This window comes from Nyctibius grandis, chromosome 1, assembly GCF_013368605.1.
Source record: "Nyctibius grandis isolate bNycGra1 chromosome 1, bNycGra1.pri, whole genome shotgun sequence".
Taxonomy (NCBI): domain Eukaryota; kingdom Metazoa; phylum Chordata; class Aves; order Nyctibiiformes; family Nyctibiidae; genus Nyctibius; species Nyctibius grandis.
The window spans coordinates 45,670,013-45,696,621 of NC_090658.1; the positions used below are offsets into that span (position 1 = coordinate 45,670,013).

The following is a 26,609-nucleotide window of genomic DNA, read 5'->3' on the forward strand; positions in this document are numbered from 1 at the left end:
GCATTTTCTTTCTCTCTCTGTCTCTCTCTTTTTTTTCCCCCCCCCTTTAGAATGGGACAAATGCCCTCAGGGGTGCAGGGAGATGTACACCCGCTCCCTGGGTTCAGTCTGGCTCACTATGCGCTGAGGACTATATTTGTGTACTTTCATGCTGATAGAGACATTTTCTGTATCTGTTGATGCAGGCATTGAAAGAGAAGTCTTTAGTATCTAGTGCTTCAGCACACAACTTTGTGCATTTTTTATGTCCACTTTTAGTAAAGGAGATTTCTGGGAAGATACAGTCTTGGCAGGAGCCATGCCTATGAAGGCTTTACTGAAGAGGCTGGGTCAGTGCAGCTCCCAGCTGATTTATTTTGCTTGTCTGGCCCTCTGTAAATTAAGCTGATTAGCGGTGATCTTGTCCTTTTTGCCCACCTCGTGAGATATGGGAGACTTCAAATGTAAGGCTTCCGAGGCTTGTTACTCAAACTGTTTAAAACATGCCTGTTTTGTACCCTGTCGATGTTAAGTGCTGAACACTGTTTCAGGAATATATTCCTCCAAGGTTTGATATCAGAGACTTGGACTGATTGTATTTTGACCCTCTTATATATGTTGCATTAAACAATGATCTTGAAATCCCACAATATACAGGCTTCAAATGTCTGTAAGCAGATGCAAATAAAGACAGCCTGGGAAGTATTTGTTGTAGATTCAAACATGGTGCTGTTCAAATACACCAATAGAATGTCACAATGACTTAAGACATAAACATCAAAAACCTTTAATATTTCCAGTAAATCTTGTTTTGTAGGATTTCATAGGTAAAGTTTGTTTTAAATGGCATTAAATAAAAACCAGAAAGTCAATGATTTGCAAAGCAAAGCCATGAACTAGAATAAAATTATTCCAACTAAGTTTAATTTCATATCCATAAACACATACATGCTCACAACTTTTCCCTCTTAATGTATCTTAATTTTTATTGACATACAAAAAAACCCCTAAACAACCAGTAGGTAGTAGAATTTACTTCCAAGACTTGGAGCTACCGATTGACCAGAATTAGCTTAACATGAAAAACTAAATATCCCCCTAGCATCTGAGAGTCTGAGTTCAAATCTGTCTCAAGTTCTCAGGACCTAAACAGGAATATAAAGAAATATCTGTTCAAAGTGGGAAATAATTGCTTTCTGCATTTAACTTTTTTTGATCTTTCAATTTTGTCTTGCACATAGAGCATATAGCCATATGTATATGACAGTTACTTTTGTTTAAAACCAATTTGTACATATACTTTTTTTAAAACAAGCAAAATTCAAGCATAGCAGGAAAGTGTTAATGTTTATGCATTATTTAGTCCCAGTATTGCCAAGGAGTCTGCCCACACAGAATCCCAACAGATGCTAAACAGATAGAAAGGCTGCCAAAAGCTGAAAGCATCGCAAAGTCTCCATCTCACAGTCAATGTCATTTAAATTCAGGTGTTAATCTCTGCCTGGTTTATTGAAATCTACGAAACTGAGAAAAGGAGATCACGTTTTAGTGATGTTTCAGCCTCCCAAAATCTTTTTTTTAATGTATGCTAACTAATTTCCATTATCTACTAGTTTGTAATGTTACTTAAATTTGGTTAAGTAAGAATAACCAGATTTAAAAGAACTCCTGAAAAGATAAGTCTTTACCTCTGCTTTGTGTATAGATATATAGAATACCAGTTTATGCGCCAGAGGTCTTGTAGAGGCTTCAGAACTCATAGAAGACTTAAGGATGATTAAGATGATAAAATCTGTGTGTCCATATAAAATAAAAATGAAAGATAGATGCATGTCCTGCACTTCCACTTGACAGTAGTGAGAATGTGCTGGTTTAAATTCACTGTATGCTGATAATTTAAACTCTTTATCAAAGACTTAAAAACTGTTTACTGTCAAAACTGTCACATGAGTAAAGATATCTAGGAATATCAGAACTTTATGTCCCCTAAATACCATATCATTTTTCTGCTTAGTGAACTGTAGAAAACATTGAAGATCTAAGAAGGCTTAATAAAAATACTCTTTTATAAGTCATCCTAAACTGGGATGCAGAAGTCTTAATTAACAAATTAATCTTTGATACATGTTTAGGGAAATCATTATAAAGAGAGGGTTAAAACTCAGCGCAGATTTTTTTTTAAAAATTTTTTTTTTTTTTTACACTTTCACTTTAGATGGGAAGGTTCCCCCTTTGTATCAAGCACTGTTAAAAAATACCCCTCACACCCTCAGGAGCAAGTTATTACCCTCATTCAAACAAAACTTTACTGAGGATAAATTATGTATTTCACAGAATCACAGAGGCGCTGAGGTGTCCCATCAGGTCCCATGGAAGTGTTTTTGTCTGGTTTGTGTAAATGTACCCTTAATTAATCCTTTACTACTTAGGGTGTCTTCATTTCTCCATGCTTTCCCACAGGTCACAGAGGCCTGCAATTTCTGAAGGCTTACCAGGAAAGACCAAGGCAAGGAAGGCATTGAGTACCTCTGCCTTCGCCATGCCGTTTGTCACCAGATCCCCTGCCACATTCAGCAGCGGGTCCATGTTTTTTCCCCAGTCTGTCTTTTGCTGCTGATATACCTGTAGAAGTCCTTCCTGTTGCCTTTCACTTTCCTCAACGGATCAACTCCAGATGGGCTTCGGCTTTCCTAACCCTTTCTAATTCTCTATTGTTTCTGACAATTTGAAAAAGATGTTGAAGGTTTTCCTCTTAAGCTACTGTTTTACAATTATTGCAGACTGAAATGCAGTTAGTTGTAGTTGAACTAAGAGAATGACTGTTTCTGAGGATCAGATTCCTCCTATTTATGAAGGAAATTTTTAGCAGCTTCGATTTCTTTCTGTGAGAAAAGCAGTAGCGCTTTGTGAATCCTTGGAGTTCCTATATCAGATACAGGAGAAAGCTTATTGTAAATTGGGTAAAACTGACAAGGAGAAATTTTATTTCAGATGATTCTAGCAAAATGAAAAAGAGAAAATGTAAAGCCAAGTCCCACCCTTCCTAAATCTTTATATTATAGTTGCTAGGTGACATCACCTTTAGCAAGTACAGTTAGATATGTAAAATGCTAAAGACATGTTACCCTTAAGGTGTTTCGCAGAACATGCCCTGGAAACAGTAATTTAAGAGGTAATAGAGGCACTTGACAACTCGTAATGAAAGCAGTAGCTTGAAAAATCAAGCATTTCCAGGCCTTTAGGTGCAGTGTCCTAAGGCTCTCAAAGACCAAGAGAGGTTCACTAGAGTGTTCTTCTTACATTCATGTTCTTGCGAATGAGCTCCATTGCCTGTCTTGTAGAAACATTAGCTGAGAGGCAAGTGCTGAAAGAAACAACAGGAAGTTCAAGCAGTGGTGAATGTAGAAGTAGTAGGACTTGTTAGAAGCAACAGGGAACTCGGGCTCCATGGCCTGTTTTGCGGGAATGTGTAAATATTAAAGAATGATTAAAACGACGTAATGTAACAAGAAGCCAGAAGGGTCTCCTCCTGGATTTGGTTTCCTAGCAAATGCAAAACCTGAATTTTGTTTGAGGTTTGGAAACCTTTTGATGAACCCTGAGCTTTGAGCACAGCTGGGGTGATTTATGGCTCTGTGATTTCAATCTCCAACAGGCAGAACTTTGCTGGGTTGTGCTGCAGTTTTGAATTTTTGAGGTTTCAGATGTGAATCATTAGCTTTTTCAGCCCTTCACTTAAATCTTTTAGCAGATACAACTTTTCTCCCAGCTATTCATTCAGACGCTTCAGCTAAATAAAAATTCAGCAAAACAAAGCAACCCCACAACCTGCTAAACAGGGTTCAAATAAGTCAGTTCTAGTTTCAGTTCAGTTTTACTTGCATACTTTTCAAGCCACATGTAGTATTTTTGAGAGAAAACAAAGTTGACAAGACATGAATTTCTCATACTTAAACTAAGTAGGGGTAACCAGTCTGTGCCTTGAAGAGATGATGATAGCTTGTTTTTATCAGGGCTTTGCTGGTTTTAAGTAGTGTGCCTGTGCAAAGTTAACATAATCTGCATACTGCTTCTAATTTGAGTCATGCCAAAGCACAGAAAGCATGCGAAGCACTGCTTGCATCTCAACTGGAAGGTTATAACTGGAGTTAGTATGACACAGCAGCTGCTTCTGTGATCGTTTGGTAGCACAAAGACCAAAACACATTAATGCTATTAGTCATTCTTACCTCCCTCCCAATTGGTTTGCAATTATTTACAACAATTCATAGAGAAACTCAATAAAACATCTTGTTAGTGCATTGCTTATGTGGATACAGATGGCCAAGTGTTACTTTGGGGGTGGTAACTTAAGGACAGATGAAACGAGGTAGCCACTGAACGTGCATCCTCTTTGACTGTCAACATACTAGTAAATGAAGTGTGCCTAGGACCATGCTCTGTCCCTGACACCAGCTGTCATGGGGAAGCTTGTGTCCATGCTCATAAGCTCTCCCAGCCTGTACGCAGGGTGGAAGTATGGAGCTGCCACTTGGAAATGGACCATGGAGGGTTTTAATTCAAAAGGATGCCTGGGGATTGCTTGGAAGAGTGCTAGCTGGGCCAGACCAAAACCTTCCCAGGGACCTTTCTAGCAATTTAACAACATAAACAATACCAGTGCCTGAGAACATTCCCTGGAAGCATTTAATATACAAGTATTGATACAAGCCTCAGTGTCTTTCAGAATGTTGGCAATGTCTTGTTTTTCATTAGCTCAATTAAAAACTTTACGGTAGGAAATTAAACATATATTTGCTATGTAAGCATGAAATATTGTATATACTCCTGTTTCACTGTCAACTTGCCTGTGTGTTGAGCACTAATGTCTATTGATGGCCAAATCTTTCTTGACAGTTTGTCAGGAACCTACTCCACAGTATGAATCTGATGGCCCAATGCAGACGAGACATAGGATCTGTTTTGGCCTGATGCCAAGAGAGCTGGCAGAAAAAGAAGTATTCTAGGGAATAAGTACACATCATTCTTGAATCGGAAATGCTGGTTGCAGCACCGAGTGTATTTTACAGGAAGCAAAAGTAAATTCAGTGTGTTTTTTGATTTGTACTGCACAACAATAAAAATTCACGTTAATGCAATGTTTTTATGCTAGAATGGTTTGGTCTTGAAAATGCAGCTACAGTTCGTGGTTAATGCCAAGCATATGCTTACATAGTGATGGCTTCTCACATTGATCCAGCAAATGAAATTGTTGTGTTCTTGAGAAATAAATCTGATTTCCATGTGCAGAGCTGCATGTGTCATTCATTGAGCTTCCTGTGTTCGCTAGATCCACTTTCTCCTGGAGTCTCTTCTCCTGTCACCGTCTGACTGGCGGTGTGATATATGCAGCGAATATCAGAACCTGTTTTCCCCCTTTCTAATTCAAGTGGACATACTTTTGAAGAAGGGTAATCGGGGAGCTACCTCAGTATGGTGGTTAAAAATTTACCTCATTGCAAGTTTGAATTTCAAATGAAGAATATACTTTTGTGCCTTACTAAAGTAAGGCCTTAATGCCCATGAAAGCTAATAATACAATATAATTTATCTCACATTCATTCCAGGGCACAGTTGTAAAAGGATGGCTTTCAGATGTTAGTATTGAAACTATCTAAGTGCCTAAAAAGTCACCATGTTTTTCTTGTTTCTTTTTTTTTTTTTTCCAGCTGTGGGACCTGTTGCAGAAGTTGCAGTTCATCATGACATACATTGCTCCCTGGCAGATTGCCTGGGGATCATCGTTCCATGTTTTTGCTCAGCTCTTTGCGATACCTCATATCCTTTATAAATTTGTTTTTCTTTATTCTTAAATGACTGTTCTTGTATGTAATTTATTTACAGTGTTTGAACAAGGTGCGAAATACCTAGGTAACTTATTTTAAAATGTAAAAAATGCTCGGAGCATTTCCTGAGAAATAGAATTTTCTCTGTGTCTTGGATGCATGGGATCTGAAACTGGGAAACTGACTCAAACTGGTCTGTTTATGCCTCTCACTTCCTACCCAGCCACATTCTGCAGATTACTTACTTCCACAGTCCTCAGCACTGACTTTTGATGCATCCAGAAAGAAATGTTATGACTGACATATTAGCTCCCACTTGGGTGGACTTGCAGAAGCTAGTTTTGTGAAGTACTGGGCATATGGCTGACTGAGCTCTAAAATATTAGTTACTTTCTCAGTTGCTTCTGGTTTATATTTCAGATACAAACTTATTTTAGTGAGCCAATTTCTGTTGCAACTGTCCTGATTTTTTTTCCATTTCAGAAGCAGTTGGATGTTAACATTTTAACGTACGTTTTTCATTGTGGTGCTGAGAAACATTCTCCTTTTTAACATTTCTGCTTGGTTTTATGAGTAACAATATATGTTCATCAACACCAAAGCAGTCCTTTGGAAACAGTCTGTTTCAGTGCCTGTTCCAGGGCTGTGGGCATTGGGTTTGTGACTATGGAGTGTAAAACACAGAGTTCAATGACCCCCAAATGTCTGTAGGGTTAAAAAATATATGAAGAAAAGGGGAAGTCGAGGGCGCGGCTCCCGGGTGCTGGGCGACGGTTCCGGAGTAACGACACAATCCCAATATGAGTATGGAAGTTCTCCGTTTAATGATTACACGTACAGGATATATATAGACTCTAAGCAAAGAGCACGCTGATCACGCACCAAAGCCCGCGTTTCCATTGGTAAAGCCTTGCTGTCCACGCGTACTAGTAGCATATATGATTGGTCTATAAATTTAGATACACAGAGCGATGAGCACCCCCTCCCCTTTTCCTGTTTTTCTTATCTGTTTATTACAACTGCCAAGTTCTTGTTTTGTTGCATTTTTGCAGTGTTCAAGGAGAGTCCAAGGTGACTCGCTCCGGGCCTAACTCTTGCTCAAAGCCTGGATTGCTCAGACTGCTCAGTGGCATGAAATCATGCCCCCTCTCACTTAACCAAGCCTCCACAAATATATACTGGATTTTTGGAACAAAAGTTTTTCAGCTTAAAGTCTAATTCAGTTAGAAACTTGATTTAATACAGGAAATGATAAAAAATGAAATAAAACACTTTAAATGAAGAAATTTAACTTTATTGACATCTAACGCATTTTCAGAGACTAACTTATCGTTTCTTCCTTCCCTCCCAACCAAAGCTGTGGAAGAAGAGTTGACAAAGTGGTTTTAGTTCAGACCTACTGAAGAGTTTACTTTCTACTGTTTATTAGATATATGCACTTGTCTTTGTCCCTTTGATCCCACAGTGTTTTTTTCCTGCCTTGAGTGATTTCTTCCCTTTGCTCTTTGCTGTGAGATATTGAATCATGTGTAGCATTGATTAACAATGCTTATGTTTCTAGATAGGAAGAAATAAATGGGAGTCTTGGACAGAGGGAAGTGCAGACCCAGTAACTCCCAGAGGGAAAGTTTCGATTGTCTGTTTATGAAAGGAAAGCATTATAAAAATTGAGCATTTTGAGTGATTTGTAGCAAATTATTCCAGAATTTCACAGCAAAAAGTTATTTTCATCTCTGTTGTAAGTGTGAATTGCAGGAGAAGTGTATATAAGGCTATTTAGCAAAATGTTTAAGAAGTAAAATTATATTTCAACGAGTTTCCCTTTGGTCACAAATATTTTTTTGGCAGTGATAATTTTACTCTTGATAAAAGTACCAATTAAGCTTTGCAAAATGGAAAGTAGTTAACTAAGCAGGGCTTACTTTATTTACACAGTTATTGCTGAAGTGATCTAGACTAGTGTTCTATTATTTATATTTATAGTATGCTTTGTAAATGCAAATCTCTCTTTTAAGGCAATGTTGCAATTAAGATACTGGTTAAATGCCCAAGTTACTGTTCCCACAACAACAATAACTGTGCCTTTTTTTCCAGGTATTTTTATTTGTTGTTACCATAACTGTGCAAGCAGTAATGATGAATGCATGTTGCGGTTTGCAGAGGTACTAAGCCTGCCATTTCTTTGCAGAGTTAATTTGTGGCTCTTAATTGCCTAAATCACATCCACAAATGGGAGATAAATTTTTAAAGTTTGAAGTGCCTTGATAAACTTTTGCTGTAGAGCTCGGTGATGTGAGTAGTTCTGCACGCTTTAATGCATTTGATACCAGCGTGCAGGGCATGAAGGGCAACATGTGGAGCTTTGCCTCATGGAGGTTGTGGAGCGTCCACCATTAGAGTTCTTCAGGAACTTAGATGAACGTCTATCAGGAGTCATACAGGTTTAGCTGATCCTGCGTTGTGGCTGCTAGATGGACTAGGTGACCCCTCAAAGTCCCTCCTAATCCTGAAAGACCAGGAACGGGAATGGGCTTCTGGCTTGAGGAGAGATCTGTGACTTCACTTCCCGGTGTTTAAATGGGTAAGATGAAGTTCTGTGTTCATAATTATGAACACACTGAGAAAGCTGGTGTAGCTTGTAGTGAAAGGAGGATTTTACCTAATAAACCAACAGTGAGATTTAGAAAGAAAGGATTTGCAGTTCAGATTATCCTTTTTTATTAGAGTTTCTGCTTTGGCTGTTTCAGGGTTACAGCTTTAACATTCGAAAAGGAAGCCCTGTGACACTCAATTCTCCCATCCTGTAAGCGATCATGTGCCTGGAAAGGGTGAAATGTTTTTGGCTCATAGTAATCGCAATTAAAAATGTGGGGTTTTGGGAAACAGGATTTTCACTGGCCTTACTTCATAGTTTTATGTTAAGGGATGGAAGATTTTGGAAATGTCAGTCTTTCAGTTGCTTGTTTTGAAGCTGATTTGAATTTAAACAGATTTTTGAAGTACAAGAATTACTCCTCAAAATACAATGTTTTATTTCACGTTGAAGGGGCTTTAGTTATTTCTTCTTCTCAAAATTTTATTTTGGCCATGTTAAATGAAAAATCCATTATTCCCAAAGAAGCAAGTTCCGCTTCTACGCTGTGTAACGTAACAAAGATGGTACACCGGAAAACTGGTTTGGGACATAGAATAAGAAAGCATGCCTGTAAGTTTTTGGCACTTCTTTTGCATCTTCTACTTAGTCATAATTAAAGCATTAGTATAAAAAAAAAAGATTACCTAATAAAAGGAAATTTGGTACCATCAAATAAAAAAAACCCTGATGACAGATAATTGCCCACTGTACACATCAACTGTATGTAAAGGAGGTGGGTGCTGTTACTTGCTTTCATGACACACATACATGAAACACTTTATTAGAATCACTCTTCACAAGTCAAATGGGAAATGTCTTCCAACGTACATATAGTAGAGCATTATGTCTTTTAGGAAAAATAAAACTGTTGCTACCAATTATGTCTTAGACACAAAAAGTTCACAGTGGAGTTCTAAATGTCTTAACTCATGATGGTGGCAATTTTTAAATCAATCATGACATTAGAACTCTCTTTAGAAAACTTGATTTGCTGTCCTTACCTGTCCTCCTTGTTCTCTTTATATCCCTTCAGCTCTCATGCCTCCTTGCCTTATCTGACACTTGTAAATACTTGTTCAGCTTTCACAGCCAATGCTGGTTATGACTACAGTGTAATGTGACAGTTTAACTTTTTTGGTGCACTTGCTTCCTGCTCTGTCCTCTCTGTTGCTTTTTGAACTTCAGACTCTGAGGGCAGCTCATTTTGCAGGCTCACTAATGCACAAAGACACTGTTCCAGATGACTCTCTTAATAAGTTTGAGGGACTTGAGAGATATCTTTTGGCAAATACTTCTTTGTAGATTTTGCAAATGGCTTTGAAAGCAAGGCTAGCTAGCCTTTTTGTGGAAATATTGTACCGTGAATGATGCTACATGTGTTAAAATGTTTTTTGTAAAGTCTCAGACTGTGGGACGCATAAAGGATATTGTTGTAAGAGGGTAAGGTAAAAGACTGTCGTTACTGGGTGATTTGACCTTGATTTTAGTTTGAGATGCACTTGATCACTGTACTTTGATAGTGGCTCCTTAGTTCATGGCTTCCTTACTTAGCACCTTCCTCCCAAGGAAGAGAGGTGTAAGAAAGGAAAACTGATCTCTTACGCCAGCTTGGAAACTTTTTTCCTGAGATTTCATGGGTGTGGTATGAATTAATGAAGAATTAAAGCCTAACATTTAATTTGCTTGGGTTTTTTTAAATCATGTTCCTTTCAACTTGCATCTTTTTCAGTATCCTTATCCATCTCCTAACTTGCTTGCCAGAAATCTGGAGTATGAATTTACATTTAAAGTAAGCTATGGATTCAGGCATTCATTATGATGTTTATGTGTGATATTTACTATTCCCCTGTCCTCACTTCTCATTTTGTATGTATTTCAAAAAGTCTGAAATGCTGAACATTTTTTACCTTTCAGTCAGCATGGAATATTAAATTGTCAGTAAGAATTAACATGAAAGCATGATTTTAAGCCAGCAGGTTGGATTATAGAGGCATAGTTGTTTCTCCACATACTAGGTCTTTCCAAAATAAGCAGAAACTCACGGAATGAAATACCGGACACACTGGGAGCAAGACTCCAGTGCAGAGAATGAAGTATTTCCAAGAAAGTGATATTTTGGGGGGGGTTGTGTTTTTAAACTCTGTGTCAGACTCTGGAAAGGCACTTTGTGTTATAGAAGGTATGCTAGGTAGCTGGAAAAGTGCACTTACTGCTCTGCCTACGCTCAGGATCTGTCCCCGGGCAGAGATTAGGCAGGGTCACCCTGCTAATAATGTGCTCTGTTCAGACATGTCACCTCCATTACAACTGTGTAGCGTTGAAGAGCCACTGATTACGTGCTGGTAACTGGCAGTTTGGCACTGCCCGTCTTCCTTTCCTTACCACCTCTTTGGTAAAATAAATAACAAAAAAGGAAAAATAAATAGTTTGAAGAGCTGCCTCAACAACGGTTTAAAAGTATGGTGAAATCATTTGTGTTACCTTAACTTGCAATTTTCAGACTCTGCTATGCTTTTTTTCCAAACCCTGGCCACTTCAGTCTTTTCTACACCACTAAGTCCGTTTCTTGGTAGTGTCATCTTTATCGCATCATACGCAAGACCAATCAAGTTCTGGGAGAAAAACTACAAGTAAGTCTATTGAAAAGTTTTCTACACTTGTTATTTGTAAATATTTTGCTCTCATTAGTTTTATTTCTGAAGGTATTTTTCTTTCCAAAGATAATCCTTAAATTGTTGTAGGACATGAGAGGGTAATCTTTGAATCTTGATTCTGGTGTGTTACTATTTCATGGTCATTCAGTTATTTCTGAAAAAGTATTTAAACAATTATCAGTACGTTACAGATAAGGTGTCATGTTGCATTTGTTGTACAGACATAGAGTAACGAAGCTGTGAAAAAAATCAGTAAAACTCCAGTTGTCAGCCTTTTTTGTCTTGCTAGCTAGTGTTAGCAACTAAATCTGTGAAGCCTTTGGCACTAGAAGTCAGGCTGCATTAGTGTATTTTATAGTAGCCTGATTAAATGTTACCAATTGGGATGTGGCAGGTAATTCTCATAGTGAAGTGATGATGAGTGTGCATTGTCATTACTTGCTGCATCTAATCTTGGAGTTTGACTTAAGAATTGGTTGGTTTTGTCAGATTTTAGCTACCATTCATTCAATTTGACAAGGACATAACTACAGAATATTGAAAAGGTTGCATAAAGAGCTTCTACTCCTACCCAGTAGGATTTGAAAGCTCTTGGTAATGGGATCTAATAGGCTCCCAACAAGAGTAATGGGGACAGGGAAACACTTCCCTTTCCAGATGGAGGTAGTTTTTTGCCAAGGGATGAATGAGCGATCTGCAGTATTAGGGGCTGGATTCAGTGAATAAGGGAGGTTCTTTGAGTCCTGTGCTCTGGGCAGTGCATGAGCTCTTCACCACCTACTAACATGTAACCAGGCTCGAAGTAACTTATTGCAGCTGCAGAACAGCTTGGAGGCACAGAGTGAAAATTGTATTGGCCAAATCAGGACTTGGCCAGACTAGTGAGAAGTGCTATACACTTACCACACTTCTTGCATCAGTGCCAGATGTATCTGAGCACCTCAAGAGAATTCAAAACTAGAAATTAGTGATTGATTTTTCAATCTTTTAGGGGAAGGGGTCTGATTAGTTTGAAGAGTTTTATTTTTGTTTGATTTTTGAATTTTGTCAGTGAGTGACTATGTATGCATCTATAAAGAAATTACTCAGACAAAGCCAAGTCATATAAAGAGGCTTTGTATTTGCTTCTGAATATGATGAGATTTGTGGAAACCTTTTGAAGGGAGCTTAGTATTGTACACTGGGGCCAGATCTTAACAAAATTCTGTCTTGCACATCTTTTTTTGGGGTCAACAGGTTCATTATTTCATAGCAGTGAAGTTGAGGGGCGTCACAGAAAGGCAGGAAGCTACCACTAATCCCACTGACAGCTTTACGTTTTTGGACAGAAACTTTGAACGATATTAAGTAGGAAGTGGAGATTTTAACATCTGCTACATTTTACTTAAACCAGAGCATTTTGAAGGCATGTGGCTTCTTTTCTAGGTACCAGTTAAAGAATCAAACTCAGTTGTAGGCACATCACTTCCATATAGCTAGGTTAGTGTAGAATCTGTAGGTTATTATAGATGGAAATAGATGGGACCATTTTAATTTCTTTTGGTTTGTCTAAGGCTTTTGGGATGAGATGAACAGAAGATATTAAGTGGAGAAGTTGGTGCTAGTAATTTTTGAAAGCAAAGCTGATTGTTTTACCCATAAACTGTAAAACCCCAAGTGCAAAAAAACTAACCCTTTTAATACTTTAAACCAGCACTACTTGTCCTTTCAAAATAAGCAATAACTACAACTTTGTCTTCAACGTGAATGCTTAAGCTAGACTCTGAAAAAATTGTGCTTTGTTGTTTGTTAGAAATTCTAGTGCATCTTTTATGATCTTCTCACTTAAAACTAAAAAACAGAGCCTTGCCCCTCAAAAACCTTTCAGAAGTAGAAAACAGCCTTGTAGAAGATTCAGATAGTCATCAAAGTGAAATAAATGTTTGCCTGAACCTGTGGCATCCCACAGTAAGCACATGTAATGACTCCTCCTAAATTTATATTCATTTTGTCTCTAGCACTTCTGTTTCTCCTTTGCCTCGCTTCCATTTCAGTTGCTTCATTGCTCACATGAAGAACTGAGCAGAGCGAGTGAGTATTGGACTGAAAAACTCCTGGGTCATTAAAGGGGCACAGTGAAAAGACAGAAAAAGCAAGGGAAGGGAGTAATTTTGTATTGAGAATAGGAAAATTTTCTACAAATTACTTAATTGAATGAAGTGAGATGGGCCTTGCCTTACTGATTTAAATCTTGACCCTTCAACATCTAAAAATTCAAAAGGATGGCATAATTGCTTTCTTTCAGAGCTGTGGAGTTAAATAGGATCAGGAACTTGAGCTGGAGTGGAAGGTTGTTCTGGCTCCTGAGCTGACCTGTCTTTGGGCTGCAGTGCCCTACGGCCAGATATGCACTGAGTTTTCAGGCGCTGTAAGACAAAGCAGAACAAACAGATGGGGAGGTTGGTGTATAGATCTATTTTTTGGAGTGTGTTGACAGTTTTACCTATTTCAGCTCAGGGTATTCATGGAAAGTCACAGGTTCACTACAGTGCAGTCTGAGATATGCTTATATGAAGCAGAAACTCTGGCGGATTTTTGTTGCTATTTCCATACTCATTGCCTGTTGACAGGAACTTTTGCCCAGGGGAAAACTACCTTCAGTGTGTTTTATATAGCTTTTTTGTTTTGCCTCCTTTGCATACTCATTTTCAAACACTTCCATGCTCTGTTGATGGCTGCATTAAATTATCACATTTATATTAGCTACACAAAACCTCATTTACGTTTATGTGAAGTTAGAGGTAGTCAGTTCTATGGTTATATTTTTTATAATTTAATCTCTTAATTGGGCTAACTGAAAACAATTTTGACAAGCAGTCTAGATATCAAACTATCATGGTTTTGTTTTTCTTCAAAGTCATAAGTTAGGTTGCTTTCTTAGAGTGTCATTTCTGTTCATCAGTATATGTACTGCTGTCAAGCAAACTTCATTTTTTCTTTGTTTCACTTTAGGAAAACTTATCTTTGCATCTCATTTGGGTCAAGAGTGTGAAATTAGATGAGGAAACCCCATCCAGTTCACTTTCTGTAAAGTGAATCCAAAGTTGAGGCTTTGGACATTAGCAAGTAGAGAGTACCATGTTTAATAATAGAGCTGGGCTATTAGGCCAGTAGCCCAAGTGGTGAGCAACTGCTCCATCTGTTCCTTAAAGTGATGGCTTGGTTATCTCTACCTGGTGTTTTCTCAGTGCACACATAAACATCTTGCATTTCCAGTGTTTCTTTTAGTCCCACTTTTTCTGCTGGCTAAAGAGGAGTTTGATTCCTCAGGTTTCTGAGCGGGCATCTGCCACTCTAGATGATGTGAGCTGGGGCTGAAAGTTGTAGAGAATTAAGATGATGGCTTGTTTGTTTTTTCAAGGAGATTGAGGAAGTCAAGCGGGTTAAAAAAAAAAAACAAAACCCACAAAACAAAAAAAACCCAACGTTCATTTTGACAGTAAGCAAACTGTGAAATTCCTAGCAAGCTCTTCAAAATTCAGGAATCATACTGTGCCTGTTTGTGCTCTTGCGGCGTGTGCACAGAGCATGGGTATTCTTCCCTGCAGTCGGCAGATGCTGTTTGTTTATCGTGTGCACTTTGGTACTCACTGTGTGCAGAGTCCAGTACACCAAAACATCATTGAAGTCAGGATCTTTTGGGGAGAAAGGGAAGGGTGACTTTAAGAAGAAGAAAAAAAATAAGGCAATAAGGAAGGTGATTAAGAAAGAACAACTTCTCATGCAACCACTTTTTTGCAGCTTTGCTGCCATTGTTGCTGAAAAGAGAGATGTGTAAAATCTGAAAGCTGGTCTACTGCTCATGAGCTGGTTGTCTTGTATGAGTCCAACTATGAGGAATTTTCTTTTTTTAAAGGAAAAAAAAAGTTTGATGCAACACTGGCTTTGTCCTGCCATTAGCCTAAGTCCTGCTTCCCAGCAGAAGTCCTGTTTTAGTCTTTATTTTCACAGCTGTTGGAATGATTAGGCTGTAGATGTCAGAGAGAGAAAAGGAAATAGCAGTAAATCTTGTTTAATGTATAGGCACTTTAAAGCATAAAGTGTTTGTTCAATCTCTGTTGTTCCATTCCTCTGCTTTGCTTTTTTTCTTAAATACTTTGTCACGCAGCAGCCTGACTCTGTCCCCCTCCTTCCTTCCTCTTATCTTGCTTTGTATCTTGGATATGGCAAAGGACAGAACAGAGCAGGAAGTTCACTTTCATTCCCCAGTGGGTCTAACTGCTGGATCACCTCGAGCAGCCTGTTCTCTGCTGCAGCTGTGGTTTGTCCCCGCAAACAGCAAACTGCCACCAGGAATGGGGAGATTTCGCTGCCTACAAGCTGCTCGTCTCTCTCCTGCTCCTTGTTTCTATTCTTGGTCATCTGGTTCGGTGCCTGGTTGGGTAAGGCACAGCTTGCATTTGCCTTGAAGGGTCTCGAGTGAATTACTATGTGGTGTAACTGAATTGGTTAGGTATCTCTAAAGGGGCTGTGATTAAATTGCCAGTTATCTCAGAATGGCATTACAGGACACCTCTCTGTGTTTGAGAATATGTGCGCAGGCCTTTCTTTTCTCTGTCTCTTTAAAAAGCGTATCACTGTGTTATTGTTCCAGTCATTGTGGTCTGGAAAATAGCTACCTGTAAGGTTAATACAGCTGGGAATGGAGGGTGAGGAAAACCTGCCCTGCCTCAGATACAGTGCAGCTGGCATTTTCTTTTTTCCTACCGGCTCACTTAACCTGCCCATTGTGGACAGCCTGCAGGTGGAAGGGGAAGAGTTTTCCCAGTGTAGATGTAATTAGGTTTGACCCTACATTATGCACGTGTGTGAGAAAAGGAGTTGTGAAATGTACCCATCTGCTCCCTCCCGTTTTCCCATAAAATAACAGGCCTTCCACTTCCAAATGCTTATTTTTTAACGCACCCTAGTGCATCTGGTTTCCCTGTGAGCCTGCTCATCTGTTACAGCTGCTAAAACCCCTGCTCTGAACACAAAACATCATTCAACCATAACTGTCCATGGGCATTGGTTGGGAGCTGCATGTTCAGATCTTTCAAGTTCTCCTTTTTAGGCCAGGATTTCTTTTTTTAGTCTTTTCTTGCTATGTTTGGTTTTTCATGTGTTCTTAGACCTCCGTAGTGGTGATGTTTACAGAGGAACAACTGCAGCAGATGATTACAGTTCAGTAATATCTTGGACATTGATTTATAATGAATACTTTAAAGAAAGGTACATTAACCTCTGAATTCAGTAATTATAGCATAACTTAAGCATAGGAGAACCTTTTTTTTTCCCACTAATCGACAGGAGTTAGTGTTTGCCTTATTTCCTCAAATATCACTTCAAAAATGTTATGTTCTGACTCCTGTCACTGCTTGTTCTCCCTACTTAGGGTTCAAACTTTTCTGAATACTTCCAGCCACCTGACATGAAAGCCACGTGGCAGCCATGAGTTTTACTGTGCATTGAAATCTTTTTAGTTTCTTCTGGACTGTTTTCTCTTCCTCTGCTAATTTTTGTGTTTCTCTCTGTCTGCTATTTCTATACTGTTTTTTATGAGCTGACCAGAAAGAAGCACTGTATTCCAGTTGCACAACTTTACTCTAGAGCGTACTGACGTTCTAGTTCCTTTGTTATCAGCTATTACTCAGTTTCATGAATGCTAGCCCCTTTGATGACCATGGCTCTTCTAAGAGAGGTCTTCACTGAGTTGGCCTCAGGCCTCCTCTGGGCTCTTATTGAGTGTTAAGTTAATTTAGAACTCAGCAAAATAGTTTAAACTAAGTATCAGCATGTAGATAAAAGCAAAATAGGTGCTTATTAGTGCCTGGGACTTAGAAGTCAAAAAAAATAGGACCAATGAATGAACAGTTTTTAGTCTGAATTTTTGGTGTGTTGTCTTCAAATCAGAAGGGTTGCCTGGTCCTGTTCACAAAGCATGTGGAATTTGGTGAGAGTCTTGCTGGAGACTTCAAAGGGATTTAGATCCTTGAGTATCCAGCCTAGACTGGTCCTGAAGGGATGCTTAGGCCTGGCTTGGGTGCCCTTGGGTACAGCATTCCTGCTGACTGTAGTGGCACTCCCTGGCTGGCAGTGATGCAAAAGCTGGAATATTAGCAAGTTGCTGCTGTATTTCCTTCATTACTCTTCTAACTAGCAGATTTCCCAATAAAGATTATTTTTTTGGGAAACAAAATGCTACTCTGCTGAAACAATGAGTATAAACTGGTCTTTGAGAAGTTGCGCCCTGTTCTCCAGGTTCCTGTTTGGCCATGGTTCTGGCATTGGGGAGACAATAGAGAAAACCAAAACTTTTGAAGAACAAGGAACATCTTTGTCTGCATTTCAGCCTTAGTTCTTCATGAGCCCTCTGAAGTTACATGTCATACATCAGACTTACCCATCTGAGTGTCTTCTCGAGACCTTTCCCTGTCTCCTCCCTGCTGTACTGCCTATCTGCTATACATCTTCACATTGCACACCACCAGTACTGCCCATGGACTTGTAGCTGCAACACTTCCCTGGTTTGGGAGTTTTTAATCCCTTTCAGCAGGTGTGTAGGGCTTTGAGGAGTGACAAAGCCACAGCATTCAAGTGTGGGAGGTGTTGCTTCAGGTAAAGCCCCAGGCTAAAAGAAGCCCTACTAGAAATTACATTCCCCTTACTGTTTTGAACTGTGATCTTACCTGGAGTAAGTGACCTGTGTGCACGTGTGCCCCTTCGGCCACTTGCTGTAGCATGGAAGTATGCACATCTCCTCTCCAACCCAGCCCTCACCTCATCACTTGACTCCATGTGTGGAGTCACACAGAACTGGAAAAATGTCAGGACTGTCTGGGAACGGATGGACAAAGAAAAACCAGGCAGCTTTAATCAAATAAATCTGGTATTAAAATAAATGTTTTCTGAGTTGACAAGAGTTTCACGCTCGAGGAAGGCTATACAAAATTCAGAGTTGTATTTTAACTGTTTGGCAGTATCTCTTTAACTGGTAACATCTCCTCTTCTCAAATTTTGCCCCTGGCAGTCAATAAAACAAATTGAGGCTAATTGAATAGGAGCCATATGTGTGATAATTAATTGGGAGTGCATTCTGATTCAGTGCTCTGTAGTTCCCTGCCGAGTTAAAGATGCATTCACAACTCCAATTCACTGAATCATTCTAAGAGGACAGAATAAAGACAGAAGGGAGACATCAGAGAGGGAATGCATGCTGAGGCCAGGCAGGAACACAAGCAGAGATCAAAACCACAAGCGGGATAAATGAAAAGCGAAAGGGGTGGGCAAAAAAGGAAAAGGCATGCAGTGAAAAATCTGAGAGGATAATGCAGCATACATTGATGAGCAGCAACTCAGACCTATAGAGGAAAAGAAATCACGAGCATGATAGAAGAGGACTTTTAAAGATATTTGGAAAGGAAGGCAGCAACAGGACATATGAGAAAGATGAGAATGGACTCATGAATCAAAAATAGGAAGCATGCAATATTTTAAGGGCTGTGTGGATATACAGTGGCACTAAAATTTTATAAACTGTTTGTCTAATCCTTAGCTTCCAAATTACGTAAATCTAGTGAGATCAAGTAAACTCATGAAATTTCTTTCATGTCGAGTATTGGAAACCTGTTGAAATGGATTGACTGAATTTCCATAAGAATAAGCATTCTCAGCAACCGTTCATCCCATTCACTTGGATAATGTAGATCACCTCCTGTTTTAGATTTAACTGAGTCAAACGTTTAGGGGCAAGCTGAGGTTCAGAGCACTAAGCTCAAACATTCTGTTCAAGAAGGTGCTTACTCAAGCAACTTTTGTCAAGATGTGAAGACAGGGGGGAAGCTGAGATCACAGAGGAGATGATCAGCAAGTGTAACCGTTCTAACTGAGGTGATACGCAAGTTGTGTACAGAGAGCAGCAGGGAGTAATTCATGCTACAGCTTGCTAAAGTCCAGGTTGCCTCCTGATATACAAGGGTGTGTACTGGACCCAAATTACCTCAGGGCTTGTAAGAGAAAAATGTAACATGTCTTCTGCTTCTTTCTGAGATAATGCAAAATGCAGAATTATGTCACCAATGTCACTGAGAATTGTCTCTGAAGCTTTGTGCTAGTTGGGACTAGGTTAATACTGGATGAATGCTAGAGGGATTTCTTTTTTTTAATCCTTTGACTAGCAGTGTTTGCTCTCAAAATACCAACTAGTTCAACCATGCATTGGAGATTTTTTCAGTCTGAAGAATACTGTAGAGACTATCATAATGACTGCTGTAAATGATTAATACTCTCAACAGTCCTTGCAATTGAAAAAACAGAGGTATTAAAAGTTATCCCTGTCTTAGATTGGATTTTGTACAACTGCACAATAGCAGTAAGATTTTTCTTGTTCTTCAGTGTAGTATCACTGATGCTGCACTTACAGTTTTACAGCACTGGAATGGCTTGGTTAGCTTCCATTTTGCCTCCCTTCATCTTTTGATGAGAAATATGTATATGGAAAACCCTATAGTGAACTAACTAGTATTTCTGATGTAGGCTTTCTTTGTAAGACATCATTCACCAGTCTTTGGCTTTTTCTTGTATTTCCCCATACTTTCTTGCCATCTCTACCTCCTAATCTTATTTTTATGCAGTCACCTTGAGTCTAACAGTGACAATTAAAATATCTTAAGTATATGTTATTTCAATATTGCACACTGAAAAAGCATTTTGTTATCAGCAATAAAGAATGTTAAGAATGAATTCTGAAATGCCTTGCTGTCTTTTCCTCCTTTTATGATGTTTAAACAATGTGCATCTGTGTGGAGCAAAGGAGGTAAACATCAGCCTCATTTGCTGAAGCAGCTCCCAACATTAGGTAATTTTTTTCGCTGTCTGATTTCACCCTTTTTTTCTGGTGAAAACTTCACCAGGACATTTCTCATCACCTCCTTTCTGCTCTCCAGGTCCTCACAGTTTCTCAGGCTCTTGCCACTTCACTCATGGGCCCATCAGCCAGTGCAGAGCCCAAGTGAAGTAGTTCTGCAGAGCACTTTACCCAGAGCTGAGCACAGCATAGTACCTTTCCTATAATGTTTACGTTGGCTCACAATGGGGAAACCAGAAAAATAACACTCACCTGCAGTATTTCAGGTGCATGTTTTTGTATGTAATTAACACATTTGCTTTTAAATTAAAAGTATATCTATGAATTGTGGACAGTGAGGTGTAGCTGTGATGCCAGGTCCTGTGCTAAGCCCCATCCTTACAGGAATATCAGGGTCACAGCCCCTTTTCACTGACACAAGAGTGAGCACAAACATCTCTGCGTAGTTGGCCTAATCCTTCCACTTATAAAGCTCCTTGTATTGCTTACTATAAAATATCTGAAGATGGTGACTAAATGCCTTTTAAAAGAAAAAGCATATTCAGACAAGGGAAAAGAAATTAAGTAGCAAGGTAGACAAATAAGACAAAAGCAGGGAGATTTATGACGTTTTGGTAAAGCATTGGTGAATATTTTAAAGTACACAGATGCTTAAATGACCTGGCTTACGAATAAGAGGTGAATTCCCCAACTAAACTTTTGAACATCAGAGCACTTAGGTGGGCTATTTAATCCAGGTTTGGGCGCTCAGCTTTTGATCTGAGATTCACACCTCTTATTTGCATCCATATTGCTGCAGGAGCACAGAAACCTCATCTTCAGGAAAGGCTTCAGAATATGCCAAATAAACATGCTCAGTAGTATCTCAGCAAATGACTGCAATTCTGATTTTTACACCTACTTAAAAAACAAAACCAAAAACAAACAAACAAAAAAAAAATCAAAAAACCCAAACAAACCACCAAAAACCACACCCAAGCAGCTCTCAGAATGAATTATAAAATCCTTTTTAAGAAAGTAAAGGAACCCTAAGAACAGGAAATGTTACTGATAAGAAGATCTTTCTATTTTTTAAAAGGATCCTTCAACAGCGCTGTTTTTAACAAATGGAACTTTTTATACCTTAGCCCTCCTCCAGTTTCCTAGCATGCAATCAAAGCCACTTTTTATTATTGTTAGATGGAACACCGGAGCAGTCAGGGAAGGAGGGGAGGAAGAAAGCATGAAAAGTAAAAATCAGAGCGAGTGATCAGGCAGGAGAAGTTGTTTTCATTTTTAAGAGATCTTTCTTTATTACTGAGAGTTAAACCTTAGACATGTTTTCCACACAGCTGCCCAAAAAACCTGGGCATGGTTATGCACGAAGGGGCTGTCAGCCTTTGCTGTTATAGTCGCACTGAAGTAATTCTGCGGTTTAGATGAAACTGATTTAAAACTACTTCGGCATCCTCATGCTTCTAGTTAGTACCATCGGTTTTGCCTCTGGTGTCCTTCAGATATTAATGGATGCCTGTTTATTCTTCCATCTCCTCATTTGCCCTCCTGCCTCACTGTCGTAGCCTACTATTACTACTACTACTGTGTTTTTAATGCTAAACCTTCTGTTTATAGTGCCAGCAGTGTAAGACATTCACACAAATGTGGAGGATTTTTTTTTTCCCAGACTTCCATGAATAATCATAGGGCTGCATCATAGTAAAATTTCTGTCTGTTAGACTTGCCTGTTAGATGTCATGTAAAGACGGATTAAAATTCATTGGACACAGACAAAGAAAAACTTTGAATCTACCCTAGAAAGGCATCTCTTGCATCCCCCAGAGGGGAACTGCTTTTTTGTTGTTGTTGTTCTGTTCTCTTTCGAAGTAGAGATCCCTTCCTTCACAGCAGGAATCCTGGAAATGGTGAACTTGTGTTTTGGGGTAAAATCCAGCAACAGCAAGGCAGATAGAACAGCTGCAATTTTATTTTCACCTTCTCAAAATAAACACAGCAATGATCTTTTCTCTCAATTTGCCTGATTCTCACCATCTGCTGTATGTTCCCCAGGCTGCCTGAATCCCCCTCAGTCTTTCTTCTACCTTTCTAAGGAAACTGGGAGAGTAAAGTGGGAGAAGACAGTCTTTCCAGGTTGAAAAATGAGGCAGCATTTTTGGACAAGGGAAGTACAGGAAGTGACTTAATCCTTTTGCAAAGGGACGAGATAGTTATAATGGCGTGAAGAGTGCTGTGCAAGCCGGTGGATTTTCTCAATGCCCATATAAATGCTGGATTAAAAAGCATGAGAGAGATTTCAGGAACGAAGCAGGATGTTAACTTCAAAATTGCTGAAGACTTAGCTGAAGACATTCAAATGCAATCACTTGCTCTCTAGGGCAAGTGCCCAAGGACTTGCACTCGGTTTGCATAGAATAATGCAATTCAGGAAGAAATCCAATTACTGAGCTAATTATCACCTTGGATGAGTGGTAACAACCAAATTTAAAGCAAGAGGCCACTGGAGGAAAGCCCAAATCACCCAGTGGTCCCAAAAGTTCCCTTTGAGAGGTCCTAGTTGACAGTGAAAAGCCCAGGAGCAAAGGCGTCGCTGGTTTGATTGTTAGGCACAGTGTATTATAGTTTAATGCTATGCAAATTGCCTTCAAGAAGGTACAAACATAGCTTTGGTTACTAATAGTTGTGGAAGATTTTTAAAGCCCTGAATGGATTACCTGTCTGAATTTATTCAACTAAACTGAATTTCAGGATAGAAGTTTGCTTTACAAACTGTGTTACCCTTGGTCTTGAAAAAAATTAAAATAATGCTTCAAAATATCTGTATAAAGATTTGAGTTTTTCTGGTACTGTCTGAAAAGGTAAATTCTTTCTTGCCTGATGTCCCGAGGCCCATGTTTTAGCTGCTGAAGCAATCGTTACTGCTTGGAAGGGAGGATAAAGCCACGACAGAGCCTGGTTTGGTTTGGTTTTGTTTGTGAGAGCTGTTCTGTTTCCTTCCCTTCTTCCCAGTCAGGCTGCATTATCCCTCTCAAAGTGTCCTGAAGCACTCATGATTTTCCCTGATTGTTTCCTGCATCTTTTTCTCAAAGAAAAAGAAAAAAGAAAAAAAAAAAAAAAAAAGGAAAGAAATAGAGCCAAAGCTGCATGCTGGGCAAAAGGATTCCTACTTATTACAGCTTAGAATTTTCTGAAGTATTGCTTGATTTGTACGGGTCCCAATGTGCCTCAAGAACAGAAATGCTTTATAGGTTGGTAAAAAATTGGGGTAAAGAATAGTATTGACTTGTACGTCATACTGCCACACTGATTTCAGAGGGACTGAGAGTTAATAAGGAGTCTCATAATCTTAAAACATATGCATTTGGAAATCAGCAGCGTTTCTCTGCTGAGAATAGAAAAATTGATTGAATTCCATAACCTAATCTTTTGCTTACTCTTGCATATGTTGCAGTTGCAGGTGGATGTATATCAGGGTAGTAGAATTCTGACAAGCTTTTTGAAGTAAAATCATTCTTTATATTCTGAACTGCTTGGAAGGCCTTCCCCTCATTGCTACTTTCTGTTGCATAGGAAATGAAAATTGCAATTACAATAAGCTGAGCCAACCAGAGGCAGGAAGAGAAATAATACATCAAATAAAATGTTAATCTATGCAGATAATGTACTACTATCAATTACAAATAATTCTAATTAAGACTCATATTCTCTCCAACTGTATTTCTTGTAAACAACATGCTTTTTTAAATCAAAAATCAGTCGCTGGTAGGGAGTAGAAGTAGCACTATCCTATTCCTCTTCTGTCTACTACATGGAAGCCTGTGTGCAATTTTTCTGTTGGTCAGTTTTCCGTAGCTTTTTTGAGGAAGCTGTAGAGGATGTATGAAAAGGCTTTCTAACATTAGTGACATCAATGGCATCCTTCTCCTAGTTGGCTTCAGCATGAGCTTATAGCTTTGACTCAGAAACTTCCAACCTTTTAAATAACTTGTATATTGACACATGAAATCTTGGTAGCCAGTACTGAGATAAGGACATACAGACTCCCAGAGAGTCTCTACTGTGCTTCAGAGACAACATAACCCAGGGTTTACACCATCCTTTTTCAGTGTTATTTAAGCTGCTTAAAGGCCTCCCATATAACTTACACCCTCTTTGGCGCAGTCTTCCTTGGGACATGTCTAAGTTCTCATAGTGAGCAGCTGAATTCGGGCTTTGTAAGTTGACTGGCCAACCATCAGCCTGTTCAAAATCTCCACTATGCCCTGTGCTCCCCACCCTAATGAGCCAGCTCCAGCCCAGTCCCACCTGGCCATGGTGCCCTCATCACAGTTTGACATAGAACATGGTGAGGACCATGCCTGGCTGTCTCCCTTGGTTCCTGTGCCAGGAGAGGTGGTGCCTTGGCACTCTTCCCCTGCCTTTGCAGCCTATTGAACAGGTGAGACCGTCACCACTGTCACATGTAACCTTATGCTGGCTGTTGTTTGGGGCAAATGGCTTTGTTTTTACCCATTTTCTGCTTTAACCCCATTTTCCAAGGAATGATAATATTTCCATATCTGATTGATAGACCTTCTGCTAAGGCTAGTGATTGAGGGCAAAACTTTTGAGGCAATATTCTTAATGAAGTGTCCTGAAATCCTAAAGCACCACTGCCAGAGCAGTATTTCAGGGAAATTTACATTTACTATAGCATTTCTGTTAGCCAGGCATTCACTTGTACCCTGAAGTCTTGGGAGACGGGTGCTTGGGAGATGCTTTGGACTTCTGGTGTTGAATATCCCTAGTCACCACAACAACCACTCCCTTCTGTTGGACATATGCTTGCCCACAGTGATTTACTCATTCCTTATTTTCAGACTTTGTTAGTGTCTTTTGTTACAGGTAGGAATAAAAGCTCAATCCAATCTACCTTTTAGTTGTTTTCTGTTTTGTGACCATTTTTCCTGTGGTATTTATATTCACTGCTACCATGAAAATACTGAGCACGGAATGTGTCATTCATAAGGGAGACAGGGTTATTGTCTGTATGGACTAAGACCCTGTAATTTACTCTTTTTCAAGTGATAAGAATGACCAGGAACTCTCTCATTGCTGCCTAGCTAAAGATGAAATTAAGTAAAGTGATTTTTTTGTTGTTGTTTTTCCATAGATGTTATACACCCACAGAAATGTTTTTGCACAAAGAAAACCCCTTGAGTCCAGCTGTTTCCCTTAAGGATTGGAAGGGAAGAAAGACTCATTTAATATTCTTTCTGTTCACTGTTTTGGTGACACCTGGCTGATGTGCTTCTGGAGCTGGTTCAATTATTTAAGATGTAGTGTTGTGTATTATCACAGATGCCAAATTCTGAATGAACTCGGCCCTACGAGAAGGAAAATGGGGAAGAAAGAGTTCCAGGAAAAGGAGGAGGGGACATAGACACTGTTGTTTTGTGTGCTGATAAGCTACAATATCAATAGCAATACAGAACTGAAATAACTATATATGCCTACTTAGAGTAAACCGATGCACGGATTAGAGTGTGAACTACATAATGATATACGTTAAAAAGAAAATAAAAATGTGGTTTTGGGAGAATCTCATTTTTAAAAAAGAGAATTGGCTGTACAACATGTCTTTATTTCCAGCACCAAAAGATCGGACCATTCCAACACCAGACTGGCAATTCAGATCGAAAAGGATGCAGGTATGGCCTGGAAGTTTGGGTGTTTTGCTTGATTTGCAAAATGTGATGTATTTACATTGTCAATGTTTTGCCTGGGAAGCTGAAGAGATGCAAAGAGTTTAAACGTTGTGTGAACAAACCAGAACGTTTTAGATCTAGCGGAGCACCAGTTTAAGTCATGCGACTTGAAGCCTCTCAGATAGCTGCTGGGCTGCAAATTGCTTGGTTATTCATAACACTGCTGTTTGTCCGGAGTACACTGCAGACACCCTAGCTATGCTCGAAGGTCAGCTGTGGGCAGGGAAAGGTTTTGGGGAAAAGCAGCAGATTAACAGTGCCCCTATGGCTGAGCAGTTTGGGCTGATAGGAATCTCCTCTTCCCTGGAGAGAAACCTTTTTGGAGCTGGGGGGAGGGAAATTGGAAAATTTTCAGGAGGGAGTAAAAGAAAGAAGTAGGAAAGAGGGTGGGCTTCTCCTCTGGGTGTTGGTGCATTGAATGAGCTCCAGTCCATGGCAATGTAAAGCACCTTCCTGGGCTGCACCGAGCGGTTCCTGTGAGACTGGGAAGCGAGAGCATTTTTGGGCAAGTCGGTGGATGCGGAGAGCATGTGGTACCTCAGCTGGCACTCTGCTGCACCTGGTGGGACAGAGCCCTTTCCAGGGGAACCTGCTACCACTGTTTCATGCCAAATCCCAGTCCCAGTGAGAGAGGCCAGGGTTTCATATATGGATTTCTTCTGCTTTAGTGTTCTGCGGCTGATTTTATTTTGCCACTGAGGCGTCAGGGGCTTGTATTGTGGAGACAGAAGTTTACATTGTAATTATTGCTATTATATTTTTATCCCCCCTCCCTCCTTTTTATCCCTGTCCATTACATCAGTAGCATGAACAAATACATATCTTCAAGCAGAAATGGGTGTAATCCAGGGTGTCCAAGAAGGTGAGAGAGGTGTTAGTTTGAGGCATATA

At 39.5% G+C, this 26,609-nt stretch overlaps 1 protein-coding gene across 1 annotated transcript in view; it reads left to right on the forward strand.

Moving 5' to 3' along the window:
- The window catches only part of PCNX2 (pecanex 2), a 175,552-nt gene that overhangs the window by 108,822 nt on the left and 40,121 nt on the right, over nucleotides 1-26,609 (forward strand). The window contains exons 22-24 of the mRNA XM_068424968.1: nucleotides 5,688-5,798; nucleotides 10,942-11,069; nucleotides 25,603-25,661. Of these exons, the coding sequence (XP_068281069.1) occupies nucleotides 5,688-5,798; nucleotides 10,942-11,069; nucleotides 25,603-25,661 (298 nt within the window). The remainder of the gene's footprint in view (nucleotides 1-5,687; nucleotides 5,799-10,941; nucleotides 11,070-25,602; nucleotides 25,662-26,609) is intronic.